General features: G+C 37.1%; 1 protein-coding gene across 2 annotated transcripts in view; it reads left to right on the top strand.

Annotated features, from left to right (window-relative positions):
• PEX5L (peroxisomal biogenesis factor 5 like) overlaps nucleotides 1–26,781 on the top strand; it is a 46,210-nt gene that overhangs the window by 12,083 nt on the left and 7,346 nt on the right. The window contains exons 3-13 of one of the 2 annotated variants that reach the window (XM_071812593.1): nucleotides 4,443–4,554; nucleotides 6,397–6,606; nucleotides 7,736–7,862; nucleotides 9,032–9,128; nucleotides 14,127–14,222; nucleotides 20,789–20,905; nucleotides 21,829–21,972; nucleotides 22,832–22,902; nucleotides 24,091–24,288; nucleotides 26,063–26,228; nucleotides 26,601–26,758. In XM_071812593.1, the coding sequence (XP_071668694.1) occupies nucleotides 4,443–4,554; nucleotides 6,397–6,606; nucleotides 7,736–7,862; nucleotides 9,032–9,128; nucleotides 14,127–14,222; nucleotides 20,789–20,905; nucleotides 21,829–21,972; nucleotides 22,832–22,902; nucleotides 24,091–24,288; nucleotides 26,063–26,228; nucleotides 26,601–26,758 (1,496 nt within the window). The remainder of the gene's footprint in view (nucleotides 1–4,442; nucleotides 4,555–6,396; nucleotides 6,607–7,735; nucleotides 7,863–9,031; nucleotides 9,129–14,126; nucleotides 14,223–20,788; nucleotides 20,906–21,828; nucleotides 21,973–22,831; nucleotides 22,903–24,090; nucleotides 24,289–26,062; nucleotides 26,229–26,600; nucleotides 26,759–26,781) is intronic. The other variant, XM_071812594.1, reaches the window with a different exon arrangement.

The raw sequence follows: 26,781 nt of genomic DNA, 5'->3' as shown, positions 1-26,781 counted from the left end.
TGATACTTTTGACTCTCCCAAAACCTCCAAAAAAAACACATATATGGTCTGCGGAACAAAAAAAACCAATAGCAGTATTGGGGTGAGGGAAAAAAGAAAACCACAAAACACAAAAACAAACAACAAAACAAACAACCAAAACCACAACACACCACCCAGCTTTTTCTGTGGTGCTGTCCAACAGCAGAAGTCAGTCACAGAAAATGAATTTATTTGAATTTAGGAGTATCTTATACTATGGATGGGTCTCTTCAGATGTATTAGAATTAGGGAGTATTACCCTCCACAGATTTTAGATATCCTTCAGTTAAAGGAGTGTGTGGGTTTTTTCTTCGATTAAAATTGATTTTATAAACAAAAAATAAGTTATTGGAGCCATTATGAGGATTTATGGCATTCGCTGGCTAAATTAGTACTCAGAAATGAACAGTTTTCACAGGCTGAGTCTGTATGGCTTGGCGTGTGTACAAACACCGCACATGTCAATACTGGGCAGCGCCAGCCGCCTGGCTCCTGCTCCAGCGCTGGGTGATGCTGGGCAGCTTGCTTAATTTCACTTTGCTGCTCTCCTCTGCAATGTAGACATAATAGTCCTCAGCTCTGCGGTGGTGCCAGGCTTGATTCATGAATGTTTTAAAGCATTCTGTGATATTCACCCTGAAAGGTGCTTGAGAACCATAAATTATTACTTTAATATAGATAATAGTTTTCATCTCATGAATGTTTTATAGCACTACTCAAAATTCATGCCTGATATAACTCTAATAACTTGAGCAGAGTTAAACTAGGGATAAATTTGGTACAACATATGAGGCAGCAAAATGAAATTCCAAGTGCGAGATGGAGGACTTACCGAGTGGCATTGCATACACAGCCGTGACACAAACTGCCCCACTGCCCGCTCACCTACAGCAAAAATATCAGCTCATGGCACTCTTTAACATTGAGGTTTGATTCATCATGAAATGTCTGCTTCATGACAAAAACATATTTTTTCTAATATGTTGTAATGCTATACACATGTAGTTCGTATTTTTTAAGAATTAGTAGACTTCATCAAGTATTTGCTATCTGTTTTGATCCAGATATTGCAGTTGAAAGCAGATTATTATTTTGTAGGAATAATCATTTTAACAAGACTCTCCTACAACTTCCAGTCATTAGTCATGGGAGCTTAGGACACAGGACTGGGAGGGATCCTCTGGGCCACAGTCCACTTCACAAAAGCAATCACATCGTAAACAGACATGTAAAAAGCTTGTCAAAAGCCATTTAAAATAGTCTTTTTGTCCCCTTGCTGTAAAAACAAAAACAAAAACCAACCACAAACAAACAAAACACAGCGAAACAAAAACAAACCCTCAATGCTCATACACTTCACTGCTCTGATAGCTAGAAAGATTCTTTTAATTCTCAGACCAGATTTATTCATGTGCAGTTTAGATCTCTTTGTTGTGGTGCAACCCTTTCTCAATAGCTGAAATAACTTTCCTCCTCCAATGTCATCTAACTGTTCTTCCTTTATGTAAACATGAAGAATAATTATATTCCTACTCAATCTTCATTTTGTTTGCATAAGCAAATCAAACTCTTTTCGTCTCCCTGTAAAATGCATTCTTTATTCCTCTGATCATTTGGGTGGCCCATCTCTGATGAATTTAGTGTATATGTTCACAAAGTAAGGGAGAGAAGAGGAATCTATTTGTCTCTAATTGAACTTGCTGCAAATGCAGCAGAAAGAAGACACAACAAAATTAAATTTTGGTGTTTGCCAGCAAAATTGATGAAGTGGCTGCTACCACCAATCTTCTTTCAGTTTAATGGTAGAATTCTATCAAGGGACTTTGAACAATAACCTGCTGGTACAAATTAACGAAAGCCTGTTGTTGAGCAGGTCTTCCTTATATAAACAACATAATAAAGAAATTTCTAGGGATGTGATAACCAGCTTTGAAAAGAAAAAGTATTTGCCAGACATCTGCTACTTCATACTTCACTTGAACCCTTGAGAAATTCAGATCATTGTTAATTCTGGTTTCCCTCCTCTCCACAATTCTGATTCTCAGCATTATTGCTGCCCTTCTCAGTTTATCCCCATAGCCCCGGAACAGCTTCGGACAATAAATTGCCTTTCAGATGATCTTCAGATTTTATATTCTTCACTGTCTCCAGTGAGTGATTTTGGCTGCCTGGGTTCTCATAACCCTTCTTCATTCCCTCGTTCTCCCACCTTTTAAATAAAATTTCCACGGAATGTAATGGGAAACTTCAAATCATAGGAATCTTATTAAATAATGTACACTATTGATACACTCTTATAGATACACAAAAATGTATAGATACATTTTCTATGAAGATTTTACTTTTAGAGTGATTGCCATAGAACCTCTCCTTTCCTCCATCATGTCCACCTGCAAATGGTGCAGGACTTTTCTTTGTGCTGTTAGTATATCACAGAATAGATCACTGAAGATCGAACTGATCCAGAGGTTTTCCCAGTCTTTCTGCTGGATGCTATGTTCACCTGGATATGCAACTTGTTGCAGAAGTGCAGCAGCTGTTAGTGATGCTACTTCCTAGGATGGGATGTGTAAATGCAGAAAGAAAAATGCATTCAAGCAATTTTTGCTGATGTCTGGGTTTGATCACAAAGAAACTTTAAAAACAATTAAAGTAGTTTGGACAAGAAATAACTAGGCATCCAACTTCATTTTTTCACCGACAGAAATGAGTAAGGACTGACACCAAGTAATAAATAGCAAAACAAGGTCCTCTTAAGTCTTAAATATAAATATTAGGCAAAAATACAGACTTGGAGATAACATGGTCCTATTGAGGCACCTTTAATGGCAATCAAAGGTGTGCAGATGGTATAAATGCAATTTCCAGTCAAGTGTTGAGATTGATCAAATTAAGCAAGTAATTTCTGTGCATTGAATGAGACAGCAACCTGGACAATCAATTTGGAGAGTTAAGAACCCACATGATTAAGTCACCTATAAGGTGCACCTGCAATCTGGGTTTAGCATATGCTGAATTACAGGCTGGGACAGTATCATTGCCAGATTTCTAAATTAAGGGCCCACATTTGCATGTTCTGCTGCACACGATTGGGCAGGCAATCACTCATCTGTCTTCCGTGTTACTCATGTAAATTGGTATTTCAGTGCAAAACTGTGAGGTCCTGGGCAAATGAATAAACGCACATATTATACAGTCAGTCAGCACTAGGTGCCAGCTTAAATGTTTGATCCATCAAAATAATGGAGTTTTTATTTAAATAGCTCCGGTATTTTCTTACAACTTTGTAATATAGAAATGAAGTACTGAACAACAGCAAATCTAAGCTGTTTTGCTGTAATAACTTCAGAGGCAGTCTTGCTACTGGAGTATTTAAATGCCAGTAATTAACACATATAAAATGAGGAGGAGTAAATACCCTTTTTGCCAGTTTTAATCTGTGTTAGCATCCTAATTTTAAAAGCTAAAATATATCTGAGAGAAAATTTTGAAAATTCAACAATGGAAAAACAGTGAGAACAGAATGGAGAGAAGAAGAGCAGAGAGGACAAAAGTAAAGCTGAAATAGCTCCTGGTGAAAGAAAAAGAGGAATACATTATTAAAGGTAAAGTAAATGCAGGCCACGCCATCAGTATCCATCCAGCTCAGCTCAGGTCTTGACCCTCCGATCAGAGATAGACTGCAGAGAGGAGACTTATTTACGAGACTGTTTTACTGTTTTGTCTATTTAATCCCTAATACATGAAATAGCCTGTAATGCAGAGTTTCTTTCAGGTAACTGAAAACCTATACATTCATGCAATTACAATAAAAAGGGAAAACTGCCCATAAATAAAACCTGGATCATGAGTCTTCACAGAGTCAGAACCCAGGCAGGGAGCTCATACATTCACCAGGATCCCTCCACCGCCATTCATACGTCTTTGTGTTGCAGAGAAGTGTTTTCTGTCTCGGCAGGTTATTGTTTAATGGGCTAATCCATATTTGATAGAGGAAATGGTAACGTGCATGTTCTGCGGGGAGGCACGTTACTGCTGAAAAATCAACCATTTTCAAATACTAAATAAGCCCTCCTTAGTCTCCTGGTGATAGAGAAGGCCAAATTCACCCATTGATTTGAAGGGAGTTACATCAGGCCCTGTATACTTTAGCCCTGTAAGCAATATTATGCAATAATTGCTATGGAAAAATCACCTTGCTGCTTTATTTTTGTGGAATTTATAGAACTGGAATATAATTTTGCCCAAAAGAGTGGCTAATTTTTTTTATTTTATGCCCAGAGCTATTTGTGCATCTTCTAATTACAATATCTTACTCTCTCACAACCAAAAATAAAGCACATGATATTGTGAGAATGTTTTATTTCTTTAAATTCTGCATCCCAACAACACTCTGTGACCCTGGGTTGTTTCATTGCTAGCTGGTGAATGAGCAACAAGAAAGCAGACCCCTTCTGAGCCCCTCCATTGATGACTTTCTCTGCGAAACTAAACCAGAAGCTGTTGCAAGGCCTGTAACATCAAATACTGCAGGTAAACACGATTCTTTACTATCCCTCACTAGAGAGAAATAATTTTACTGTTATCTTAGTTTCAGTACATTTTTGTCAAGTGATTTCTTGATTTTTTTTACTATTTGAGCAAAATTACAAGCTGGTATTAAGTTATAATTACCTGATCTCTTAGTAGAAAAAAACTTTATTCATTACATTTGAGGGCAAATCTGATGTGATCCAAATCACATGTATTCTAGCAGATATCCGGGGTTGAATTAAAGGGAACTTGTTTAAGTTCAGCAGGAAGTACTTATCATTTGACCAATTCTCAATCTTTCCTTTTGCAACATTTCAATTTATGAGTAAGCCACAATTAGTCTGGTTTTAACCAAAACCATTCCTGACTCTAGAAAGGTTTCTTTAGTAAAAACTTGGATGGATGCTGAAGAAAAGGGAGGAGATATCGAACAGTTTGTCCAGGCTGAGTTTGGACACTTTATTAGTGAAACTATATAACACATTGCTGAGCTCCTTTGTGTTGCGGTAAAATAGTAGAGCAGGTAATGAAAAGTGAGAGCGAATCCTGAAAACCTTTTGAATTATACTCAGTGATGTTTGGAGTATATTGTCCTTTGGAAGCATTTTTAGAAACTGGACTCTTCCTATTCAGTGTTTGTGCACAGGTGATCAAAGCAGTTGGACAGATCAGCTGAGACACTAAAATCAGTGCAGCACTACCAGCTTCTATTGCTGTCTCATAAAATGGCTTGTTAGAAGGGATTTAACTGCAATCTATGTACATGCAAATTATTAAGATGAATAATTGACAGCTGGGTGATCATCTTCACATGTAATTAATACGTGTCTAAAGCAATATGCAAGTTCTAATAGCAAAAACTGGAACATTGAATTAAATAACTACTGTAAATAATAATTTTTCTTTCGTATATAGCTAAAGATATTACAGGCATGAATTGAAACATTTTGGGTTGTTTAAGAGTTGTGTTTATTGTAAAAAAGTGAGTATCTGTAGATCCTATATCTGCCTTGAATATCTATGAGATTGGAAGGGTTAATTAGATTTATTTAATAACAAAAAATTCTTATTCTATGAAGACTGATGAAATTCAGTGATTTACCAAGAACATAGATAAGGCACTGCAAGAGATAATACATCTTGATTTGTCAAAAGCACCTGCCTTATAAAAAGATGATAAAGAGCGAGTTTTTCTATCTTTTATGTGCTAAAGAATATGAAATGTTACTCTTTAAGCAACTTCTACATGAAGAACTCTGACTGAACATGCCTTTTATACTGAGATAATCCTTAATAGAAATAGCAGTAGAATTTATAATTATATTCAGTATTTATACTCCAGAACACAAACAACAAGACGAGTAAAAAGGATTACTAAACATACCATTATTCCTTTATGACCCAAGAGGTCCAACCAAGAAGCTGTCCACTCTTCAGCTTTTTCCATAACAGCACAACAGCAGTGCCCTAAGCAGCTGGTACCAGGACTTGATGTATCATAAGATTAAACCAAATTTAATCTAAAAGCTCGATTATATAGGCAACCATCACAACATAAGAAAAACTGTGGAGTAAGGCCACAGCCTTAAGTCCTCAGATGTCTTTAAGATTTTCAGAGGAAAAGCCTTTTATGCAAATCAGGCTTTTCTAAACTGCATCCAGTTAAGCACCTGAAATCCATAGTCATATTTGAATAGGCTGGTCATCATCTTTAGCCAGAAAATATACATCCACTCTAGTCAAACGCAAACACACTAGTAATTTTTTTCCAAATAAGATACATTTTTAAAAGACAGCTATTTGAATTAAAACTACATTGAATTCTAACATTTTGTCTCTAAGTATTATCAACAGGTCTGGATCTCTTGGATCTTAGTGAACCTGTCTTACAAAACCAAAACAAAGCAAAGAAATCAGAGAATCCATCAAGAAGTGAAGGCTTAAAAGCTTCAACCCACAGAAAGAAGACAGACAATTCTGACCTTATCAGTGTGGATACTGAGCAGAAGGTCCAGACTGTCAGAGTTTCAGACAAGTCTTCACTAGATTTAGGTAAGACTGTAGCGATTTTAGCAGTGCTACAGACCCTTGCTTAGCACAAGTTTCTCCTTACTACTATCACAAAGTAATGAGCAACACCAGGATTTTTGTTGCACCACATTTTGGCAGGGGGTGTAACCTTTATTCCACATTATAAACAACCTGAAATACTTTGTCACTGTAAACACTCTTGCCTTTGCCATTATACTTATTAAGTTGTCATTAAATGGGCAAGTAAAGTTTTGGAAAGGTTTTTAAAGAATAATTTAGTTAGAGTCAGTAAAATGATAGAAAAATCTACAGGGGTATCACAAGAAATTGGTAAAAGACACAAATCAGAGGCAGTCCATACTGGATGTCCTTTTCAGAACTGCAGATGTCAGAAATACACATTATATTTGTAAATGCTGCTTTATCTATGCATACAAGAGAGAAAAAAAAAAAAAACATTCTTGACAACAGAGCCATATTTATACAGACTGAAAAAAATTCTAAACACAACTCAATATCCTGCCAAGCGTGATCTATAGATGAGCTTTAGAAAAGGTGAATTTAATTTAGTTCCACCCAAACTAAATTACTTGCACCACGACTGAGAAATTTGCAAGGTAAATGTAATTTATACCAAGGTAGCAAAATTTCCATTCATCAGCACAGAAATTCTTTTTGAGAACTTTATCTTCAAACAGGAGATGAATGTTTGATTTTTGCAAAGCAAGTCCAACATATGACTGAATAATATCAGTTGCCTATGCAGGCATTTTTAAATGGTAGTCACTAAAAGAAGTTGTATTTTTATGATTTGACTACAAGTAGGAAATCAAAGATATTAAAAACTATTAAATACTTCATATAATTTTATCAACAGGTCTAAATTGCATACAAACACTGATTCTAAGTCCTGAGTTCCACTGACATTCTGACCATGAATGCTAATAGATTTAGAAAAACGTTGTGAATTCCCAAATATTTCCACAGAATATCAGCTAAAAAGGTGCACAACATTTCTGTGTTTTGGAGCTTAACTAACATACGGTGTTTGACGGCACCATTTTCTCTATAACCTACATTTAAGAAAGGAGAGATCATTTTCTGCAATACTTTCTTTAGAAGATTCATATTTCATTTTCTTATTTTTCAGTTGATATTCACACACAGCTAGAGAAATGGGATGACGTCAGTTTTCATGGAGATAGGAGTAGCAAGGTCCACCCTTCTACAGAGCGAACATCATCATCATCTAGAGCTCCATCAAAAGAACTTTTATGGTACAACTTTTTGCTTTCCTCTTAAAAATACTTCCAGTCCAGCTCTCTTAATTCACAGAAATGCTCCCTTGATGACAAGTCATACTATTAAATCTGTTATGAGTACATTAAATGTGTTCAAGCAGACGTTTTGGACAACGTATCATAAGCTAGTGCACTATAAAATGGCACTTTGCCAGCAATTTTTAATGTTGTGAAAAGTAGGAGGTGCAATTACTGAATAAATGGTGGTGAGAATTCTACAAAGATATGTAGTGATCCAAAAACAATTACAAACACGGGAGTAACGTGAGTCAAAAAGGATACTTGGCAGAGATTTGGCAGTCATTGGATATCTAGTGTATTTTGGTTTCACTACCAAGAGGGCATAATTTCTGTGTATAACTGGAAGAGGCAAGAAAAAATACCCAAGCCAAGCACTACCTCTTTCACACAGCTCAACTGAAATTGCAGGGAACGTAAATGAGGAAGAATTGGACTTTTCCTTTGGGGACAGTTCACGTAGACTAATTCTCCTGCCTTCCTGATTTGTAAGCGACATTCATTCACTACATTATGCATGACCATAATTAGCATTTTCATACACTGGAAGCAGTTTTCTGACCAAATGATGCTTATCCTGGAGTTTAACCTGCCCTTTATCTGAGTGTTTCATTCACTCAGAGCTTTTCACAAGTTTTGCCCTGTTAACTCGATTTTGGTCTACAGGGCTTCATTTTCTAGGAAGAAACAATATTAGGATATCATGGCACAAAAATGCACACATGCCAAGGTGAAGTCCTGTAACGTGCTGGTTGATTCTTAGACACTGCAGGTACAGTCTTGTATCATTGCCTGAGCTCATTTTGCCTGGCTATGAAATAGAAGCCCAATGGTAGAAGCAAAGTCTTCATTCCTTTATACTGTAATAGTTTCATGCCAATATACACCCAGCGCTCTACTGGTGAATCTGGCCTGACTCTTCCCTGTTGTATTAACTATTGCCTCTGTGCAACTGAAAAGTGTAAGAGTGGGAACACTGAGAAAGGCCCAAGCATGTTTGATAACTGCAAGATAAACAATGTGGTTAAAAGAAAGAACCTGATGAATCAATATGTGCTAATGAAGCTGAAAGACAAGGCAGCATGTCTCAGTGTGCAGTGATGAGAATACAAATGCATTATTTCTAGGTCCACAGAAAACAGATCACAGTCTGAGCTGACTAATGTCAAGAGTGCCTTGGAGTCTGATTCAACATCAGAATTAGAACTTGCACCTGCAATACAGGTAAGAGGATTTGGTAGATTTATTAACAATAAAAAAGCAAAGAGGAATTGTCCCACTGGCTAACGGTTCACATTCTGGAAGAACTTTTTAAGGGATATTTTCAAGATCATCCGTTAAAAGACTCATACAGCCCAATCTTCAGACAGCTTCCAGATTAGTATGTTATGAAGCTAACTGAACTATGTCAGCATCTCAAACATTCAGAGCTTAATACTGCAGTGAACTGTGACCTTCCTGTACAGAGAGGAAGCCATCAAACTACAATTTACAACATCACGTTTTTTCCCCTTCCTCCAGTTCTGAAATTCAAAATGATTCCGTTTCCCCGTAGTGTATCTATTCTCAAGGGCTCTTGGTCAAGGAATCCCTGAAATTGGGAGATGGCTCAAGAATACAGGAAGGATTCATTAGACCAATGTTCATTAGCAGTTTACTTCCACAGGTGGGAGAGCCACAGTGTAGTCAAAGGACTTTTTCCTGCTGGAAAAGGAGCTCTAACACAGAGAGACCGGGGCTGAAAGTCTGTAGATTGGCCCAGTTCCACTGTCATATTGTATATTGGACAGGATCTTATAGAAATTACTAGTTAGAGTTGGATGGTTTTAGACAAGTGTGTATGCATATATATGTGCAAACATGTATTTATATATGCATTCACACAGATGAGGTTGCTTACACGCCTTCTTTCCTGCTTCTTATTTTTTAACTGAAAAATTTCAAGATAAGCCAATGCTGCTGGCAGGGGAAAGACAGAGTTGTTTGGTGGAGTAACTTTTAGCTGAAAATCATTTTCTCCTCTTCTACAGCTGTTTTTATGCCTGGATTTCAGAACTTTTCTGTCAGATGGAAAATCTGGAAATTAATGGAAAATAATAGCCTCATTTGAAAATGGAAAACTGAGACACTAAAATTCCAAGTGTCTTTTCTGAGATTGTGCACTTTTGTTTTTTTGTCCAGAGAGTAGAAACAGAACCCACTTATTGGGATCCATTCCTGTGTTTTGGTCAGGAAAAAAGTCTGCTTTATTTCACTGCCATGTCTTCATTACAAAGAGGACTTTTTTTTCCCTTTGGAAAGCCTAACACTAATTGTAATGCATGATATTTTTCCTTTCTGTACCATAGATATATATATCTTAGTAATGGAAAAGATCTATTGCATAATATCATCCACTTGATATGGACTGTGTCTTTGCATGTGCTTTGTCCAGTTTAAGTACCTCTAACCCCTTTCTAGGAGGCTGGCTGTTCTGCAGCCTAATAAATGTACATGCCAGCAAGGTTGTGCTCAGCTGAGATGTGTGTAAATCAAGTAAACAGTCACAGAATTTAAGTGCTGTGGCTTTTTGTAAAAGCAGTTACAAATTTAGTATATAACATCTCTACTTTATATGGTCTATTTCCTGTTTCTCTTCCACTAGAATAACTGCAGAAGCAAAAATCTGCATTTTTAGTTCATTGCAAGTACAGTCCGTTGAGGCTTCATACTGTTTCGTAAAATGATTGATATTTCAAAATTTTCAAATGTGAAGTTGAATCAGCCAACTTGAAAAAGAAACTGAGTATGGAATTCTTCTCTGTTGTTATATTTCATGTTTGATTTCATTTGATTTGGTTTGTCTGTTTGGGATTTTTGTTTGTTTTTATCATAAGCTGCTTTTTTTTCAAACTTCTGATCCATTCAAGCTAGGAAGTGTTGTTAAACTGATACTTAGTGGTGCAGAGAACTGACCTGAAGTGAGATTATGTTCTTATTCTAGGTAATTTCCTTAGAAATTTAGTATTTTCATTCACTGCCTGCTTCATTCATCCTGTTTGTACTTGGATTGTCAAAGTCGTCAGGTCCCAACAAAGAGGCTCATCTGTCTTGACCAAGTTCTTAATCTGCTTGTAAAATAAATCACGTTAGAGCTTTTACCAAAGCATATGTTTTCCATATTTTGTCCTCTATAGATCTTGTCTGTCTCATTTAAAAGTAACCTTTGCATATGCAACAGATTCTGCCATACCCTAAAGATTTCATCTCATCAAACTTGCTGCAGTTTTCCATCAGCAATTTCTCAGACAATCATCAGTCATCTTTGACATGTTAGATTTAGTCCATCAAAGTGAAATACTAAGTAACTAGGTCATATTTTCATTAAAATTATGCAGTCGTCTTAACAGAGTCCTGTGTTTACCAGCATTTCTGCCAATACAAAAGCACAAAGGCAAGCTTTGAACTAATAAGGAATAAATGTGTTTGAAGGCTGGAATGGGTAATAGCAAGGGTGGCTGTCATCGAATGTGACCGTCTTGCTTCTCAGTATTCTAGTCACATCATATATTGCATATTATTAACTCTTAAGCTGCATTGACCCAAAGTATCTTTGTTCTTTCTTTTATCTGCCATTCTGGAAAGTTCCTTGTTACACTTTTATCAGTACTGAGATATCCTACAGTGGTTGGGGTTGAGGGCAGGTGGGCATTTAATGGAGGAGAAAGTATGTTTCTGTGGGGATTGTGTGGGAACACCACGTGTACTCTGACATGTGGCGGAGGAAGACACTTCTGTGCTTGTCCTCTTCCCGCTCATCACTCGAATGCCCCAACAAGCTCACGCTCCCCTTATGCAGCGCTACTCAGTCTGAACATCACGATTTACAGTATTTGATTCTTCGGTCAGATTACAGGTGGCTGTGTAATATTCTGCAAGATGTTTGAATTAACATACCATATTCTGATTTTTAAAATTAGGATCATACAATGTCAATAGAGCAGCTCTTAAACAGACTAAAACTGGCTAACTTCAGTTCTCAAGTACAGTAGTTATGTACTAGGAGCTGTAATCGTATGGGTGTTCTGCGATGCCAAAGAGAAACCATAATCTTCAGTATTATTGATCTAAAGATAAATATGCGAGCCATTCCTGGCAAAAAATCTGTATATGATGGCACAGTGGAATGAAAAAAATTAAATAAAAGCATCATAAAAATGAGCTGGTGACCACGATGTCTGTATAAATGCATATTCCAATACAGTTGTTTCAAAAATCATACTTTTCAGAAGAAGAATGCAGGCTCTACTTACACCATGATGCAATTTGAAAGGCATCTTTGGCTCAGAGTGTACGAGGATGTCAACATGAGTGCTCCCTGGGCAGTGCTGTGGCAAGGAAAGTGTGTGGAATCAGACATAATTAGTGGGAGACAGGAGATCACCTGGTTTCTGTATAGAAAAACAGCAACACACGTACTGGAATATAGAGTTCGGTTGTCTGGATGTCTATAAAGAAAATGAAGCTATAAAAACATAAAGAGGGAGAGTAAAAGAGACACAAACCAGGTTGAAATCTGAATAAAATGCCTCATAATGAGGTAATTTAAGATCTCAATCTCTTTATATCATTTAAAAGATAATTAAAACCTGATTAAAGTCATCATTATCTTTCCATAGAGAAAACAAGGAGTACTAAAAAAGTGCATTAAAGTAATGGAAAAAGAATAAGAAGTGATAGTTGGAAACTGAAATTAAAATTAATAAGGGAAACAAGGAGGGCAATTAAACAAATTTGCAAACAAAGTTATATGATTAAGGTCTCTTGATAGCTTTAAATTAAATCCAAGCACCTTCCTCAAAGACATATTCCAGACAACCTCAATTTATTCTCTGCAGAATGTCAGTCTCATCCTGCGGATGCTGAGCGACAGACACCGTCATGTGATATATAGGCAACGGGATGATTTGAACCAGTTCTCTCTTCTGCCCTGAACTCTCTTAATCAGTAAAATAACTGGTTTGTGTACTGGACTGGGTTTTGCTATGTTTTCAATGACAACCTGAAACCTCTTCTTGGCCTCAGCAAAGGAAAATGTATTTTCCAAACAACGTAGATCTGAGGCAGTAGATGTGAAAACAGAACTGACAGCTCCTCCATATAGACCTTCCCTCACACCCTGTGTCCTGACGCAGCAAAGTCCAGAAGCCAACACAGAATAATGCACAGTGTCCCCCCATCATGTGCTTCTCACAGGAATTGTGCTGTATTGTTCTTTTCTAACTGCAGGTATATAATCGACCCAGTATACATTTCACTGATCAGCCTCTACCTGAGGCACCAAAGACTCAGTAACAAACCAGAAATTTTAGGGCTGGATTGACATAAAAATGCCATCTTTCTAGTTAAAAAACCCTGTTTGCACACACATGGACATACATGTTTGACCATGCATTGCACATTACTTATATGAACACCCAGGAATGTATTAATGTAAATTAATGCAATTGGGACCATGGCCAGGCAAATGGCTAATGAGTTTAAATTCTGACAAACATGAGGGAAGGGATTAGCAAGAGGAGCTCTTGTTTAGCAAGATTAGGCCACTTTGTGCTTTTCTGTGCCATCGTCGAATATCTCTTGGTTTTGTACTGTGCCTTTTGTGCAAAAAATATATGTTTTTAATAACAGAACAGGGAGAAACTTGTTATGCACTTCCAAAGGGATTGCCTGATAGTAGAGCACAGGAGAGCTGCTGCTTTTAAAAAGCATTTGTCCTTCCAATAAAATCCATAGCACACCTGGCTCTCCAGTGTAATCCCAAAACAGAACCTGAAAAAAACACAAAATGTACAGGGAAAATAAGATGCTTTCTTCCTGGAGCACATGAGTGGCATGCACTGCCACAGTCATACAGGAGAAGGAACAAGGAAGGTAAAAGTCTTATACAAACCGTCAGCTCTGCCCTTTGTAGCCCAACTCTTACATTGTCTTGTCTTGGATATCTCTTTATCTTTCACACACTGTGACTGAAAAGAATGGTCTGGAAAAGATAAATTACTCTACTTCCCATGAGGAATGATCTCTGCAATCGTGTAAGAGAATTCAGAGGAATTCATGCAGGGACACAGCTAGTTTTGCCCAAGAAAAAGGCCATTTGGGGCTCTAGGCAATTAAGGAAGTGACTCAGAAATGTGGCAGAGAGCATATCATCCCTCTCTGATTTATTCTTTTATTTTTTAGGCACGATCAACTAAGGAGCAGCGTTGGGGAGGGCCTCTTCTCTCCAGAAATCACTCCTTGGAGGAGGAATTTGAAAGAGCAAAGGCAGCGGTTGAGGTATTACTTCATTTACTGTTTTCATTTTCAGCTAATGTTCTAAGGATTTCTCATTCATCTTGCAGCACAAGTATAGGAGAAATTTCAAACTGGGATATTTAAAGCAGAGGAAATATACATTTCCTGGAGTTACTCATTTAAAATAACAGTTTCTCTCTTAAAAAAAAAAAAAAATAATAATAATAACCTTAGCTATAAATATAGATTAGACAGAACCAACTCTTCAAGCTCAAATTTTATTGCTATAGCAAGTGGGTCAAGAAAGATTCCCCATAAATGCAAGTACTCTTAAGCTTGAAGTATTAGAGTGAAACATTTTTCCCCAGCAACTGAATGTGTGCAGCCAGTTATTTAAGCTCAGACACAAACCAATTCTCCACTGTGAAAGTCGAATTTGGAATCATTGATAAACAGAATACCTGCTGTAATGGATAACTGCACATGTACCAGTAACAACATACCAATGTATTTTTATGATTAGTGGCAGAATGTTAAACACAGGAGTACTCACATTTCCTGACAAATTTTGTTTGAAAAGGTGCAGGTATTTGGATAGGTCTCCTATTGCACTTCTGTTTTCTTCACTAACCACTACTTCTCCAACATGGAAAATGCCTCTTGAGTGTTGTCCTATACCACTGGTCCCAACTGAAACCCTGATCCTGTCTAGAGAAAAGGTGGCATACAGTTTTTTAACAGAATTCAATAAAAAATTAGATACAAGCATCGATCTTGAGCATCATATCTTCTCAGGGATTCAGTCGGTAACCATTCAAAATCACATCACCACAAAGAGCCCAGAGGGATGCATCCCACTGAAGACAAAAGTTCAACCTGGGCTACGTAACAGCCACTGAAAGGAGTTGTTAGGGTAGAAAGGATTAGGCTGTGAAACTGATTCCTCAAAAATCATTATTTTTAGCATGAACTGCAGTCTCATTAGTCTCCAAACATCTAGAACACTTTAGGGATATTTGGGGTTAGATTTAAATCTTAGTGCCTGTGTTTTAATACTCCTTTAACTTGAGTTTTATACCATTGTAATTTCAGTGTTGGAAGTTGAACAATTCTGGATTGATATTGGTTAATTACAAACAAAACTAGGCCTAAATCATATGTTGGCTTCTAGCTAGAAACAGAATTTCTCATTTAAGAAATTAATTTGATTTGTAGGTTTTTTCATTATATGCTAGGATAAGACTGCATGGTTTCTACCATGGTTTCTGCCATGGTTTCTAAGGATCTTATTGCACAGAAAAAAAAAAAAAACTATCTCAACCTACATGGCTAAAATGGACACAACCAGTAAGTTAGCTGTTTTATAAACTATAAACTGAATGCTTTTTTCTTGTGTTTTCTGAGCGCATTGTGTTTTACTGATCAAATAGATTATTTGCAAATAACTGCTTGTAATGTACAATAGGGTTTTTGCTGTCACACATCATACTCATTTGCCTCTGGCAGGACAGGAGAGACTTGCTTTGAAATTGCCACTGCTTAGAATGCTCTAGATGTTCCTAATTGCACTGCAGAGTGATCCTTCAGGTGGGACACGTGATGTATTCTGTGATCGCAACACAAGGAATCTGATGTTCCCAGACATTCAGCCAAAAGAAAAATTAGTTGAGGCCAACAACAGATTACAAGACATTATTGAATTACATTACAGAGTAAAGTAAGGAGGAGAATATATTGTAAAAAAACCTCCTGCACATTAAAGGTCATTCTAGGGGAAAAAAAAAAGATAAGTTGTTAAAATGCCTTAATATAGTCTCAAAAAACAAGCATTAAATAGAATGTTTCTATAACTGTGTAGCTGGCAGTCTCAAGTTATTCTTTCTGCTTAAAACAGAAACTTGAACCAGGTAGTTAAAATGTAAAGGAAAGGATTCTTCAAGACCTTATAGAGCAGTTATTCATTTGCATATGAAAAGAGTTGAATTTTCATCCTAGTTAAAATGAAGTGGTAAGAAAGCTAGAGTGATTGAAATAAATTGCAGCCCATCTCAGAAAGATTAGTGCTTTCTATAAGCACAGAATAGATACAGTTCAAAATTTCATCTTTTAGGCTTTGGATGTTTCTGTAATATTCTTCAACTGGGAAAGCTCCAAGTGGTAAGATTAGCCAGAAAACTGATCAGGAAAAGGAAGAAAATCTCAGGTCCTTTGTGGCCTAGTTTGAAAGGAATTAATTAACAATTCAGTAGATGAAGACACCAAATTTTATCCTCTACCCAGTATTCACTTTAGAGCTTTGGGAATGGTTTTAAGATGTCAAATTTAAGATTAATGAAGATCTGTGAGGTAATTCTTTCTTAAGAAGGTTTAAAGATGTCTATGCCATTGGGGAATCCTTTAAGAAGAAAGAGGTAAGTAAATTAACTTTTTTACTAGAGAGGGTCCAGATCCACTTGCAGTGGTTGGGTGCTTGCAGACTTTGCTACTTTCATCTGTCATTCTGGAAACTGGATTTGATTTTGCTTCATCCATTTGCTACGCATGTGAGGGAGGCACAAATACCCTAAAGCATTCATGATTTCCTAGTGCCATACAAATATGCTTTAATGTAATCTTTCTAATGATTAGCTGTGTTTTACCAAAAATTAGTAGTTTAGACTTTTTAAAAAATGCCAGCATGGGGATTCAGATCCATCCTGTACCTATATTCTATTAACACAATTGTTTTATCACACACTATCCTATTGGTAATAAGCTGGAATAAATAAAAACAAAACCAAGAAAGTGCAAAAACTTCCAATCGAGAAAAGTCTCAGAGATGGGAAAAAAAAAAAAAAAAGCAGTTTTGATATTTTCTTATTCCATGGTTCCCTGATGTAGAGATTAAACTGCAGATGGAAAACAAATTTTGAGCTGTCCTCCTCAGCATTTTATTTATACCATGTCACATGAGCCGTCTGCTCTATGATATACTGTTATGAAGCATCATAACATATGACAGCTAAATTATGTGACAATAGTGGGAAGAAGATGGCAATGATTTATTCTAACCTAGGAAAACATAGTCTAGAATAATCAGTTTTGTAGTACCCATGAATACCAGTTAGAATCCTTTCTGTACCTATGGTTTTCCAGTCTCACTATTTGAACATCCCTTTTGGATGTGCTAAGGCTGCCTAAACCACATTTTAAATTGGGATCTAGGATGCATTCAGATGCGTTTTATTTGGTCCTCTTTCACATCGCAATGGGAATCTTTGCCTTGAAATATTTTTTTTTTCTCTAGACTTGACTAAAAAGGCATACTTTGTTTTGAAAATATATCAGCTAAAGAAATCATATGTATTTAGCACATAAGTTTAACTTACTGTGTCTTCCACATTGAAGAGTATGTTGACGCAGTAATTCAAAGAAAGAAGCACCACAGAACGTTTCTTTCTCATGCATTGGTCAAGAAGGAACACTACAAATTAATTTTTGGCAGTGCAGGACAAGCAAAATTCTACAGTTAAAGTTAGGAAAATAGGTAAGTTTAGAGATTAGCCAGCAATATTCAGAAAACACACACCATCCTCCAAACCCCTTCACTGTATCATAAGAAATAAAGAGCCTGGAATTAATTTTGCCTCCCATTTGTTTAACTGCTTCAGCATATTTTTAAATACTAAGAGTGAAAAATAGCCTCTTTGACAAAATGCAGAATATTCTGCTTGGAAGTAGCAAGATGGTATAAACATTTTTCCTCGTTGTCATTCCACTTAACTGCTGCAGATGATCTGAGAACATGTTAAATGTGTTCAACTGGTCTGAAAACTTCTGGTACATCAAAAGTAATTCACCAGCATTAAGGCAGCAAAAACATTGAAATTAAGTAATTGGCACCAGTCACATAGCAAATACAGTTAAAATTAGATGTAGGAGTCTTGAGCCAGAGCCAGATTTTCAAAAGCACTCAATATTAATTTAACCCTCCTGCCACTAAAGTCAATGATAAAATTGCTACTAACAACAGCTGAAACAGACTTAGGCCTTTAACCAAGACTAGGTAATATTTATGGGTCTCTTCCTCAAGGACATTAAGCTGCTCTGCCATTGACATTTTTATTTGTCACAGCAATATTACAGCATTTTATCAGGTGCTGTACTTGCGCATGATCCAGTTGCTCTGTGCGACTCTGCCGTACCAGCTTCAGAAACCCCACGTGCTGGACACGCTTAGAAAGCTGTAGCTGGGACTTAAACTCATTTGTCTCAAACAAGCAAATCTTTGCTTCTAGTTCAAAATAACAGTTGGGTCCTGACTCATGTCCAAGTAGCAAATGATGAGCTGAGAGATGTTATAGCAAAACAGGTCTTCTCCCCGTGACGTTTTTCCTCTACCTTTGACACCCTATAGATAGCCATCAAGCATGGCTACTTGAATGCATAGTAATTCACTGGCTTGCTGAGTGGAGTATGCACAGAGTGAACTTCTGTGTGAATTATAAATATGTAATTAAGCAGCAGAATTTGAACTTAAGACCTAAACCCACTTCTATGCTTGCTCACAATCCACAGAAATGTTATTTGATGTGTTTCCAAATCATTGATTAATGAGGGACTTTTGTGGGAAAAATACAAGAAACTATTCTAATATAAACTCATATATATGTATGTATCTATATATGATTACTTCTTTAAGTTAATCTGTTTAAAAAGACATTACTAATTACTTTTCAGTAGTTTTATTAATCTGTAGGAAATGGAAATTTCCAGTCTTTTTACCTCACCCTGAATCTAAAAATTACTGCTAGTAAAAACATGGTCAAGTAATTTTTTTCTTCAGTGCAGTGGAGATTTGCTCTGAATGCAAAAGAGCTGATAGAGGCATCTGTTGAACAGGATACTTTCAGGAATTCAAGTGCCTCTGGTCATGGCTGATAAAAGAAAGAGCGATCCTATTCATTATCCCAGCCTTTTCAAACCCTAAATGGACACTTCAGCACAATCTCACAACTCTCTAAAATATGGTATTTCCATCAAATTTGGAATGAAAGCAAATTTTGAAACCTCAGAAATTGTTGTGTAAGAGTTGTCATGTTCTGTTCGCTTCTATTACAAAGAGTGAAAGAATGGTTGACGTTTGTTTCCTAGTCCACAGAGGGCCATAGCAGGTACCTTCGCAGATCAAATAACTGCATAATTCAGACAATTCTGAGTCGCCTGGAAGAAGATGCTGGATAAGAGCGAAAGGGAAATGCCTGTTAGATTTCTGGACAGGGAATGCACCTTGCCAGTTGCGAAGAGCCTCCTGACTTAAAGCAACCACACCTACTTAGTCAGTGCGGGTCCTCCTAATCTTTCCCACCTCATCTCAAAGGTTCTCCCTGCTGACTCACCCTAGAGATGTTCACAGTCTGTGTTTGTCTTTCTCCCAGTGCCTGAGGAGGGTTGTAGCAGGCCAGGCAATCACAGACTAACTAAGCTCTATTTTTGCACATCATGCCTGGCTGCGGAGCAGTAGCAAAGCGGTCAGTCTTGTAACGAAGACTGAGACAAAACTGTCTGGACCAGTTTATAACACCTTCAAATAATGTGAGTTAGCACCTCACTCTCAAATAGTTCTGTCTAAACCTCAATAGAATTATCCGTACTGTTGTCTTTGACATAAATAAGCTGAGAAACTGTGCTCTCAGTAGTGTCGGTTCAATGAAGTTCTGGCCATGACCTTGTAGGAACTGGAAAACTTCGCAAAGGCTCATAGTGCTGAGCATATGTACTTCTATAGAACTAACTGCTTTTCGGGGTTTATGAGTAATGTGTGGAGGCTGAAAAAATAGCACCTTAACTTGGATTCTCCCCTCTTTTTTTTCCCCAATTCTATTTCTGGTTTTTGGCATCATTTTCTAGTAGCCACAGTGGTTCCCTCGTTAAGGTTGTTACACATCCTAAATCTCATTCTGTTTTCATCATTTCTGTTTCTCTTGTATATGCATTTTTCTGTTGTGACTTTGAGCTGAATATTAATCTTACTGTACAATTTTATAACCTCTTATCGATTCCTCTCACCAGTACCGTACACCATGCAATATTAGGATTTTTCCTCTATATCCAAAGCCCCATTTTTATTAACTGTCTTGTGTAAACACCCTCTGTCCAAGTTTTGCTATTACTCTTTTACATAATTGAAAATGATGCTGAAACTACCAAAGGGGGATGCTTGTTCCCTTTTAAACTGTTTTATCTATTGTTATTCTTTAGCATCTATGCTTGGTTGACTTTTTTTTTTTTTTTTGGTCAGGGAACAGCAGCATTTATTTCCTTCAAATTTTATGTAACAATTTGTTGTTAGCATCAATAAGATGCAGTGTAAGCTGCTGCAAATCCTGCTTCAAATAAAACATGTGCTGCCTCTGAGATAGAGTTTTCTGTTGACAAAATGCATTCCAATATAAGATATGAAATTTAATTATATAGAATTCCAAATGTGTGCTGTAGTATTTCAGTCAGTATGATTATTAAGAGAATTAATACTGCTCAGCAAAAAATTACCAGAAAGAAATTCAAAGCTTACCATTTTAAAGTTTTGTTGTTCATTTTCTTCCCTTTTTTCCTCTTTTTTCTTCTAGTCAGACACAGAGTTTTGGGATAAAATGCAAGCAGAGTGGGAAGAAATGGCTCGCAGAAACTGGATTTCAGAGAACCAGGAAGCACCAGGGCAAGTCACCATCTCAACCATTGAGAAGGTAACACCAAGTTTTTTTAATACAGAATGTTCTTCTTGTGAGGAGATGAGAGATGAGCCTCAGCTGTTCAAGGGAACCCAAGAAAACTGTGAACACAGAAGATAATTTCATCCCAAAGAGTTCTTCCTCTTTAAGTGCCTGTGAGTGAGGTAGTTTTAAAAGACCTTACTATAGTGAGAACACATTTAGACTTGCACACTGCCTGAATTCAGCTGAAAGGATCATGAAGCAAACTGCTGGATTATGGGCACTTAAGGAAGAGCACCAAACAAGAGAATCTGGGCTTACACATTCAAACACTGTTGAGGATAGAAATGATGGAGATTCTGTCTCTCTTTTCCATTCCCTCCCTTGTAGGTTTTAATTTGATTTATACTATGTAGCTGATATTAGCATGTACCCTTTAAATTGCATTGGCAAGAGAGAAAAAGGCAGAATTTAAAGAAATTCTGAAATAAGCTGAGGCTTTTGCAACACTGTTCTCTCTCAAAGGTTAATTGAAGATTTCAGGGTATTAACTGCACAGACACCAGGTTACAGGCACTGCAGGGAGGCAACCACTTGATGTGTGCTTTGTACCATCAAATCGGATGCACTGGGCTCATGCCAGGTTCAGTTCTGCTGTTATTGCAGTCAGTGTGAGTTGTTGCCATTACCTTTGATAGGAGCATGAGAGTCCAACACGAGTACTGGGAAGTACTTTAGCTTCAGAGCTAAAGTAAAAATAAAGAGCAGAAACCTAACTGTCCGGTGATGCTGACTTTTTACACGTTTTGTCATTGAAATTTCACGGAGGAGCTCACAGTGTTTTCATAGAATAAAGGATGTTTACATCCAGTTGAAAAATAGTGAGTCATTCCATTTTATTGAGTTGCCATTCCTTGCTACAATTCTTCATCACGGGTCCATTGTTCCTTCTCCAGGGTTATTATTTCCATACTGAGAATCCCTTCAAAGACTGGCCTGGTGCTTTTGAGGAAGGACTGAAAAAAATGAAAGAAGGTGACCTGCCAGTTACAATCTTATACCTGGAGGCTGCTATTCTGCAAGAACCCAATGATGCAGAGGTACTTGCTCACATGCCTTTTACTGATAAAGGAAAAGGGACTCCCTTTAGCGTGCGGTGATGGAATGATTTCAGGGCTCAAACCTTTGCTAGTCATGACTGACTGAAACAGACTGAACCTTAGTGTTCATTTTGGAATAGCGCGTGACTTAAAATAAATAAAGGTGAGCTTTTCATAAGATGAGAATCTATTTTTGAAATTATAGCATTTCCAAGCTGTCATTTAAAAGGATTTGAAAGAGGCAATATTTCAAACATTGCCTCCTTTTCTTGAAGTTTTCAATCAATCTTTTAAAACTGCTATTGAAAATGTGAACATTTTTGATTTAACAAGAATGATGACAATTTTTTAGAAGTTACACCAATTTCTGCAATATTAGTGTTTTCAGTGAGTATATATTTGAAGTCTGTTTTCTGTAAAACATGGAAAATATTTACAGTGTAAGTATCTATGTTTCTTTGAATGTGTTTCTACATTAAATTAGACAGCAGTATTTTGAAAAGCAGAGAGAATTCCCAGACTCTCTAGAATCCCTGTAACTTCTGCAACATACAAATTGTTCTTCCCTGTTATCCATAAAATTCTAGTAAGACTTAAAATGTACAGTAATTCAAATTTAAGAAATCATCATGTGATCACACACTCACAGAATATCTTTGCATTAATTAATTATAAATATTTTCAGACCCAGAGATATTCAAAACCACATTGATTTGTAGTGTTGGTATGCACACTGTAGAAAAACCTGTAGTTAGTGCTGGACAGATCTGCTATTTTTATTTACCCCACTGCTTACAGTGATATCAGTTGTAACTGCTTGCTATGTGACAAAATAACACAATACTCATTATTTTTACAGGCCTGGCAGTTCCTTGGCATAACGCAGGCAGAGAATGAAAATGAGCAGGCAGCCATTGTCGCCCTCCAAAGGTAGATAAAGATAATTGCTAATAAGGGGTATGATGAGTATGAGCTAATGGAAGCCTAGGTATATTTAACGTCATACTTATATCGTAACATGAAGCATCTATTTAACTAAGTGAAGCATTAGCATAGATATAGAAATCTTCCCAGTGATTTCAGAGGCATTACTAGGGGTTAATATTTCTGAATTATTAAATAAGTGCAATATTTAATCTAGTAAATTAAGTAGTTGCACAAAAGAAAAGTTACATGGCCAGATAAACATGAATAATCATAATGCAAATAAAGTGCCTTTTTTATATTCTAGCCACTTGGCATATTTTCTGTAGTTTGTTCTTTAATTAAGGGGTTTTTTTAATTGGAATGTGTTCCCTTCAGCTGCTGAATACTAAACTGACAACATTTCTAGCTTGATAGAGATGTGAAGATCCCAGTATGATTGTATGTAAAACGTCAGTTCCAAAATAGCAGCATTAATATTATCTTTCTGTAGTGGGTTTTCATGTTTCCATTTGAAGCAAGTACCCTCTCCACTTTCAATTGCATTTGCAATGTTAACTATGCAGTCATTTCACTGGAGGATACTCTAACTAATTTACACTTATTAGCTTACCTGGAGAGAAATCCAAGGGGTTGCCTGATTTAGGGCTTGCTCATCCCCACAATTTTGAAACAAGCAACAGTGATGTTCACAAAATAGACTAGATTTTGGTTTCAGTTAATGGCATATAACTGTAGAAAGGATACTCGATAGGCTCCAGCTTTATTGAAGAAAAATTAAGAATTCAGGATGACTGAGAAGATTCATAAAGGTGGAAGAAATACCTCTTTGTATACCTGCAAACCATATTGAACTGTTTGCTTGAATTTACATAAAGCTTCTCTTTGTTTGCTAGACAGGTAACTAAAAAATGAATCTACCTACGCTTACTCATAACCAGAAGAATGAAAACAAAGCTTGCATGGATACATTTCTGTACATATGTGTGTGTGTACATGCATGTGTCCCTGTATACATATGCATAATGCACTTATCACAGAAAAATAAGAGAAAGTCCCTTCTTTAAAAGTATACTTGGGTAGATATTACTTGTGTGAGTGATTTTTTTTTTTTTAATACAGATTATTTTGGAAGAACTAAAGAATTGTGTTTGGCTAAAAAAATACCTCAATATATTTTTATTTCCTGCCTAGGTGCCTGGAACTACAGCCAAACAACCTAAAAGCTCTGATGGCCCTGGCTGTAAGTTATACTAACACTGGCCATCAACAAGAAGCCTATCAAGCTCTAAGAAACTGGATAAAGCAAAATCCAAAATACAAATATATAGTGAAAAGCAAAAAAGGGTCCCCGGCACTTACCAGGAGAATGTCTAAGACATCAGATGAAAGGTAAATGCAGTGTAAATCTTAATGGCAGAAATTGTAATGAAGTCACTAGAAATGGTGGTGCATGCTGTGTCCCCTTACTCTGCAGAAGTCCAGCCTGTTCCCTCTGATGGAAGTCTCAGTGTCTCCAGTGGCAAGAGTGGGAACCCAACACAGGACATTTGGTTTAGCAAATTAAGGCTCGATCTTATGCCGTCCCTGGAAGTTTAAACAAACAAAACCACAGAAGCAAACAAACAAACACCTAAAAAGAGATGCTTTCCCATTGCTCCCATCGCTTTCCTCTGACCTTGTCTGCTCTCTCTATATTCCCACATCCTCATTCTTCAGCTGTCTCCAAACCCAGGCCTGTATCCAGCTCTTACATGTGTGTGTTCTTCCTACTGCTCACTGTATTTCCTATATCCCAACCAAGCCACTAGAAGCCAGGAATGACGGCCATTTTGCAGTGGGACATGGCTTCAGTTCACTGAAAATATTGGAAGGTAGCATCTGTTTGTTTAACAGCCATTTCAGTTCTAACCAAAGAGACACTGTTGTAATTTTATCTGACTCCAGCCTTGCAGAGGAGCAATAATAGTAGGAGGTAGCAGCCATTTTAAGTAACAAAAAAAGAAATCATGAGTTGGCAGCCCTTCATCAAGATTTCATGAGGTTGGTAAGTAAGTATTTCTGAATTGTGAGATGCATGATAAAGTTATTAAAGGCATAAACATGATTATAGAACCAAAACACTAGGGCTATCTCACAGCCTGTCATGTTGAACACAGGCCTTCTGGTTTACACTTATCACTAACAAGCCCCGGGTTGACAAGATAATTTAGTATAGGCAAAAATAAAATATGCAAGTTCGACTTAACTGCTAAGTAACTTTGGCCTCATCCCACTGACATCTGGTGGTGTCAGTGCAAAGGTTTTATGAAGCCTACAGGGGGTACCAAGGTCTTAAATTTTGGCATCTTTCTTCAGGGGTCTTGGCTAGTCACTTGACCTGTTCCTCTTCAGAATGACTGGTCTCTTTGCCAGTAAGGAACTCTTATGTCTGAGAAACTCAGCCAATTTTAATAGTTTTAATAAGCCTTCGCATTATCTCACTTGGGTTCATAGCTGCACTTTGACTTCATACAATCATAGAATCATTTAGGTTGGAAAAGACCTTTAAGATCATTGAGTCCAACCATTAGCCTAAGACCGACAAGTCCACCATGAAACCATGTCCCTAAGAACCTTATCTACACATCTTTCAAACACCTCCAGGCATGGTGGCTCAACCACTTCCCTCGGCAGCCTGTTCCAATGCCTGACAACTCTTTCATGAAGGAATTTTTCATAATATCCAATCTAAACCCCCCGATGCAACTTGAGGCTATTTTCTTTTGTACTGTCACTTGCCACTTTGGATAAGAGACTGACCTGCACCTTGCTACAACCTCCTTTTGGGTAGTTGTAGACAGCAATAACGTCTTCCCTCAGCCTCCTTTTGTCCAGGCTGAACAGCCCCAGCTCCTTCAGCTGCTCCTCTTAAGACTAGTTCTCTTCTTTATATAGGTGAACTTCATTACATAGGTGAAATTTTTATTTCAGACGTGAGTTTACAACAGCACCTCGAAGTAAATCTTTGCCATGATGAAGCTGAAGAAGCTTATTTTCAAATTCTAGTATATCACTTCTGATACATCCACTAAAAGGATTTTAATTTCTGGCTATGCAATCAATATTGCAATTTTTGTAAAGAACTGTAAGATGAAACTTTAAGGTATTTTTCACCCTTGTCTAGCTCATTACTTGAAGAAGTAAAGGACTTGTACCTGGAAGCTGCTCACCAGAATGGTGATATGATAGACCCTGACTTGCAGACGGGACTTGGAGTTCTTTTCCACCTGCATGGAGAATTTAACAGAGCAATAGATGCATTTAGTGCTGCTTTAACTGTTCGGCCGGAGGTACATTTTATGCTTTCAAGTTTTAAAGATTTTTAGCTTTACAAGCCATTTTCTTTCTCCCTTCTTGATGAGGCTAATATTTATGAGATGTCACTTCAGCCATTAAATTTTAATACCTGAAATAGAAATGTTAATTACAAGACAGTCTCATTTAGAAGCAAATTTATACATGTCCAGTTTCTAGCTGTGTGCTGATTAATTGTCCTAGTTATATAAAGTTGCCTATAATCATGAGTTAGAACTTCACATTCCACGTCAATTAAGACAAGCTTCGATACTGTTATTTTGTGCAGTCCTCCTTACTTTGCTAGCAAAAATGAGCTATCATGTCCCTTTTTGACACCCACAGTACAAAACTAATTTTCTCACCAGGACTACACATTATGGAACCGTCTTGGAGCAACATTGGCAAATGGGGATCGAAGTGAAGAAGCCGTTGAGGCCTACACACGTGCTTTAGAAATACAACCTGGCTTCATTAGGTCCAGGTACAATTTAGGGATAAGCTGCATCAACCTAGGCGCATACAGGTAAGTTACAAAAATGTGTAAAC

Source organism: Patagioenas fasciata, chromosome 9 (assembly GCF_037038585.1).
Source record: "Patagioenas fasciata isolate bPatFas1 chromosome 9, bPatFas1.hap1, whole genome shotgun sequence".
NCBI lineage: Eukaryota > Metazoa > Chordata > Aves > Columbiformes > Columbidae > Patagioenas > Patagioenas fasciata.
This window is presented reverse-complemented; position numbering and strand designations above follow the sequence as displayed.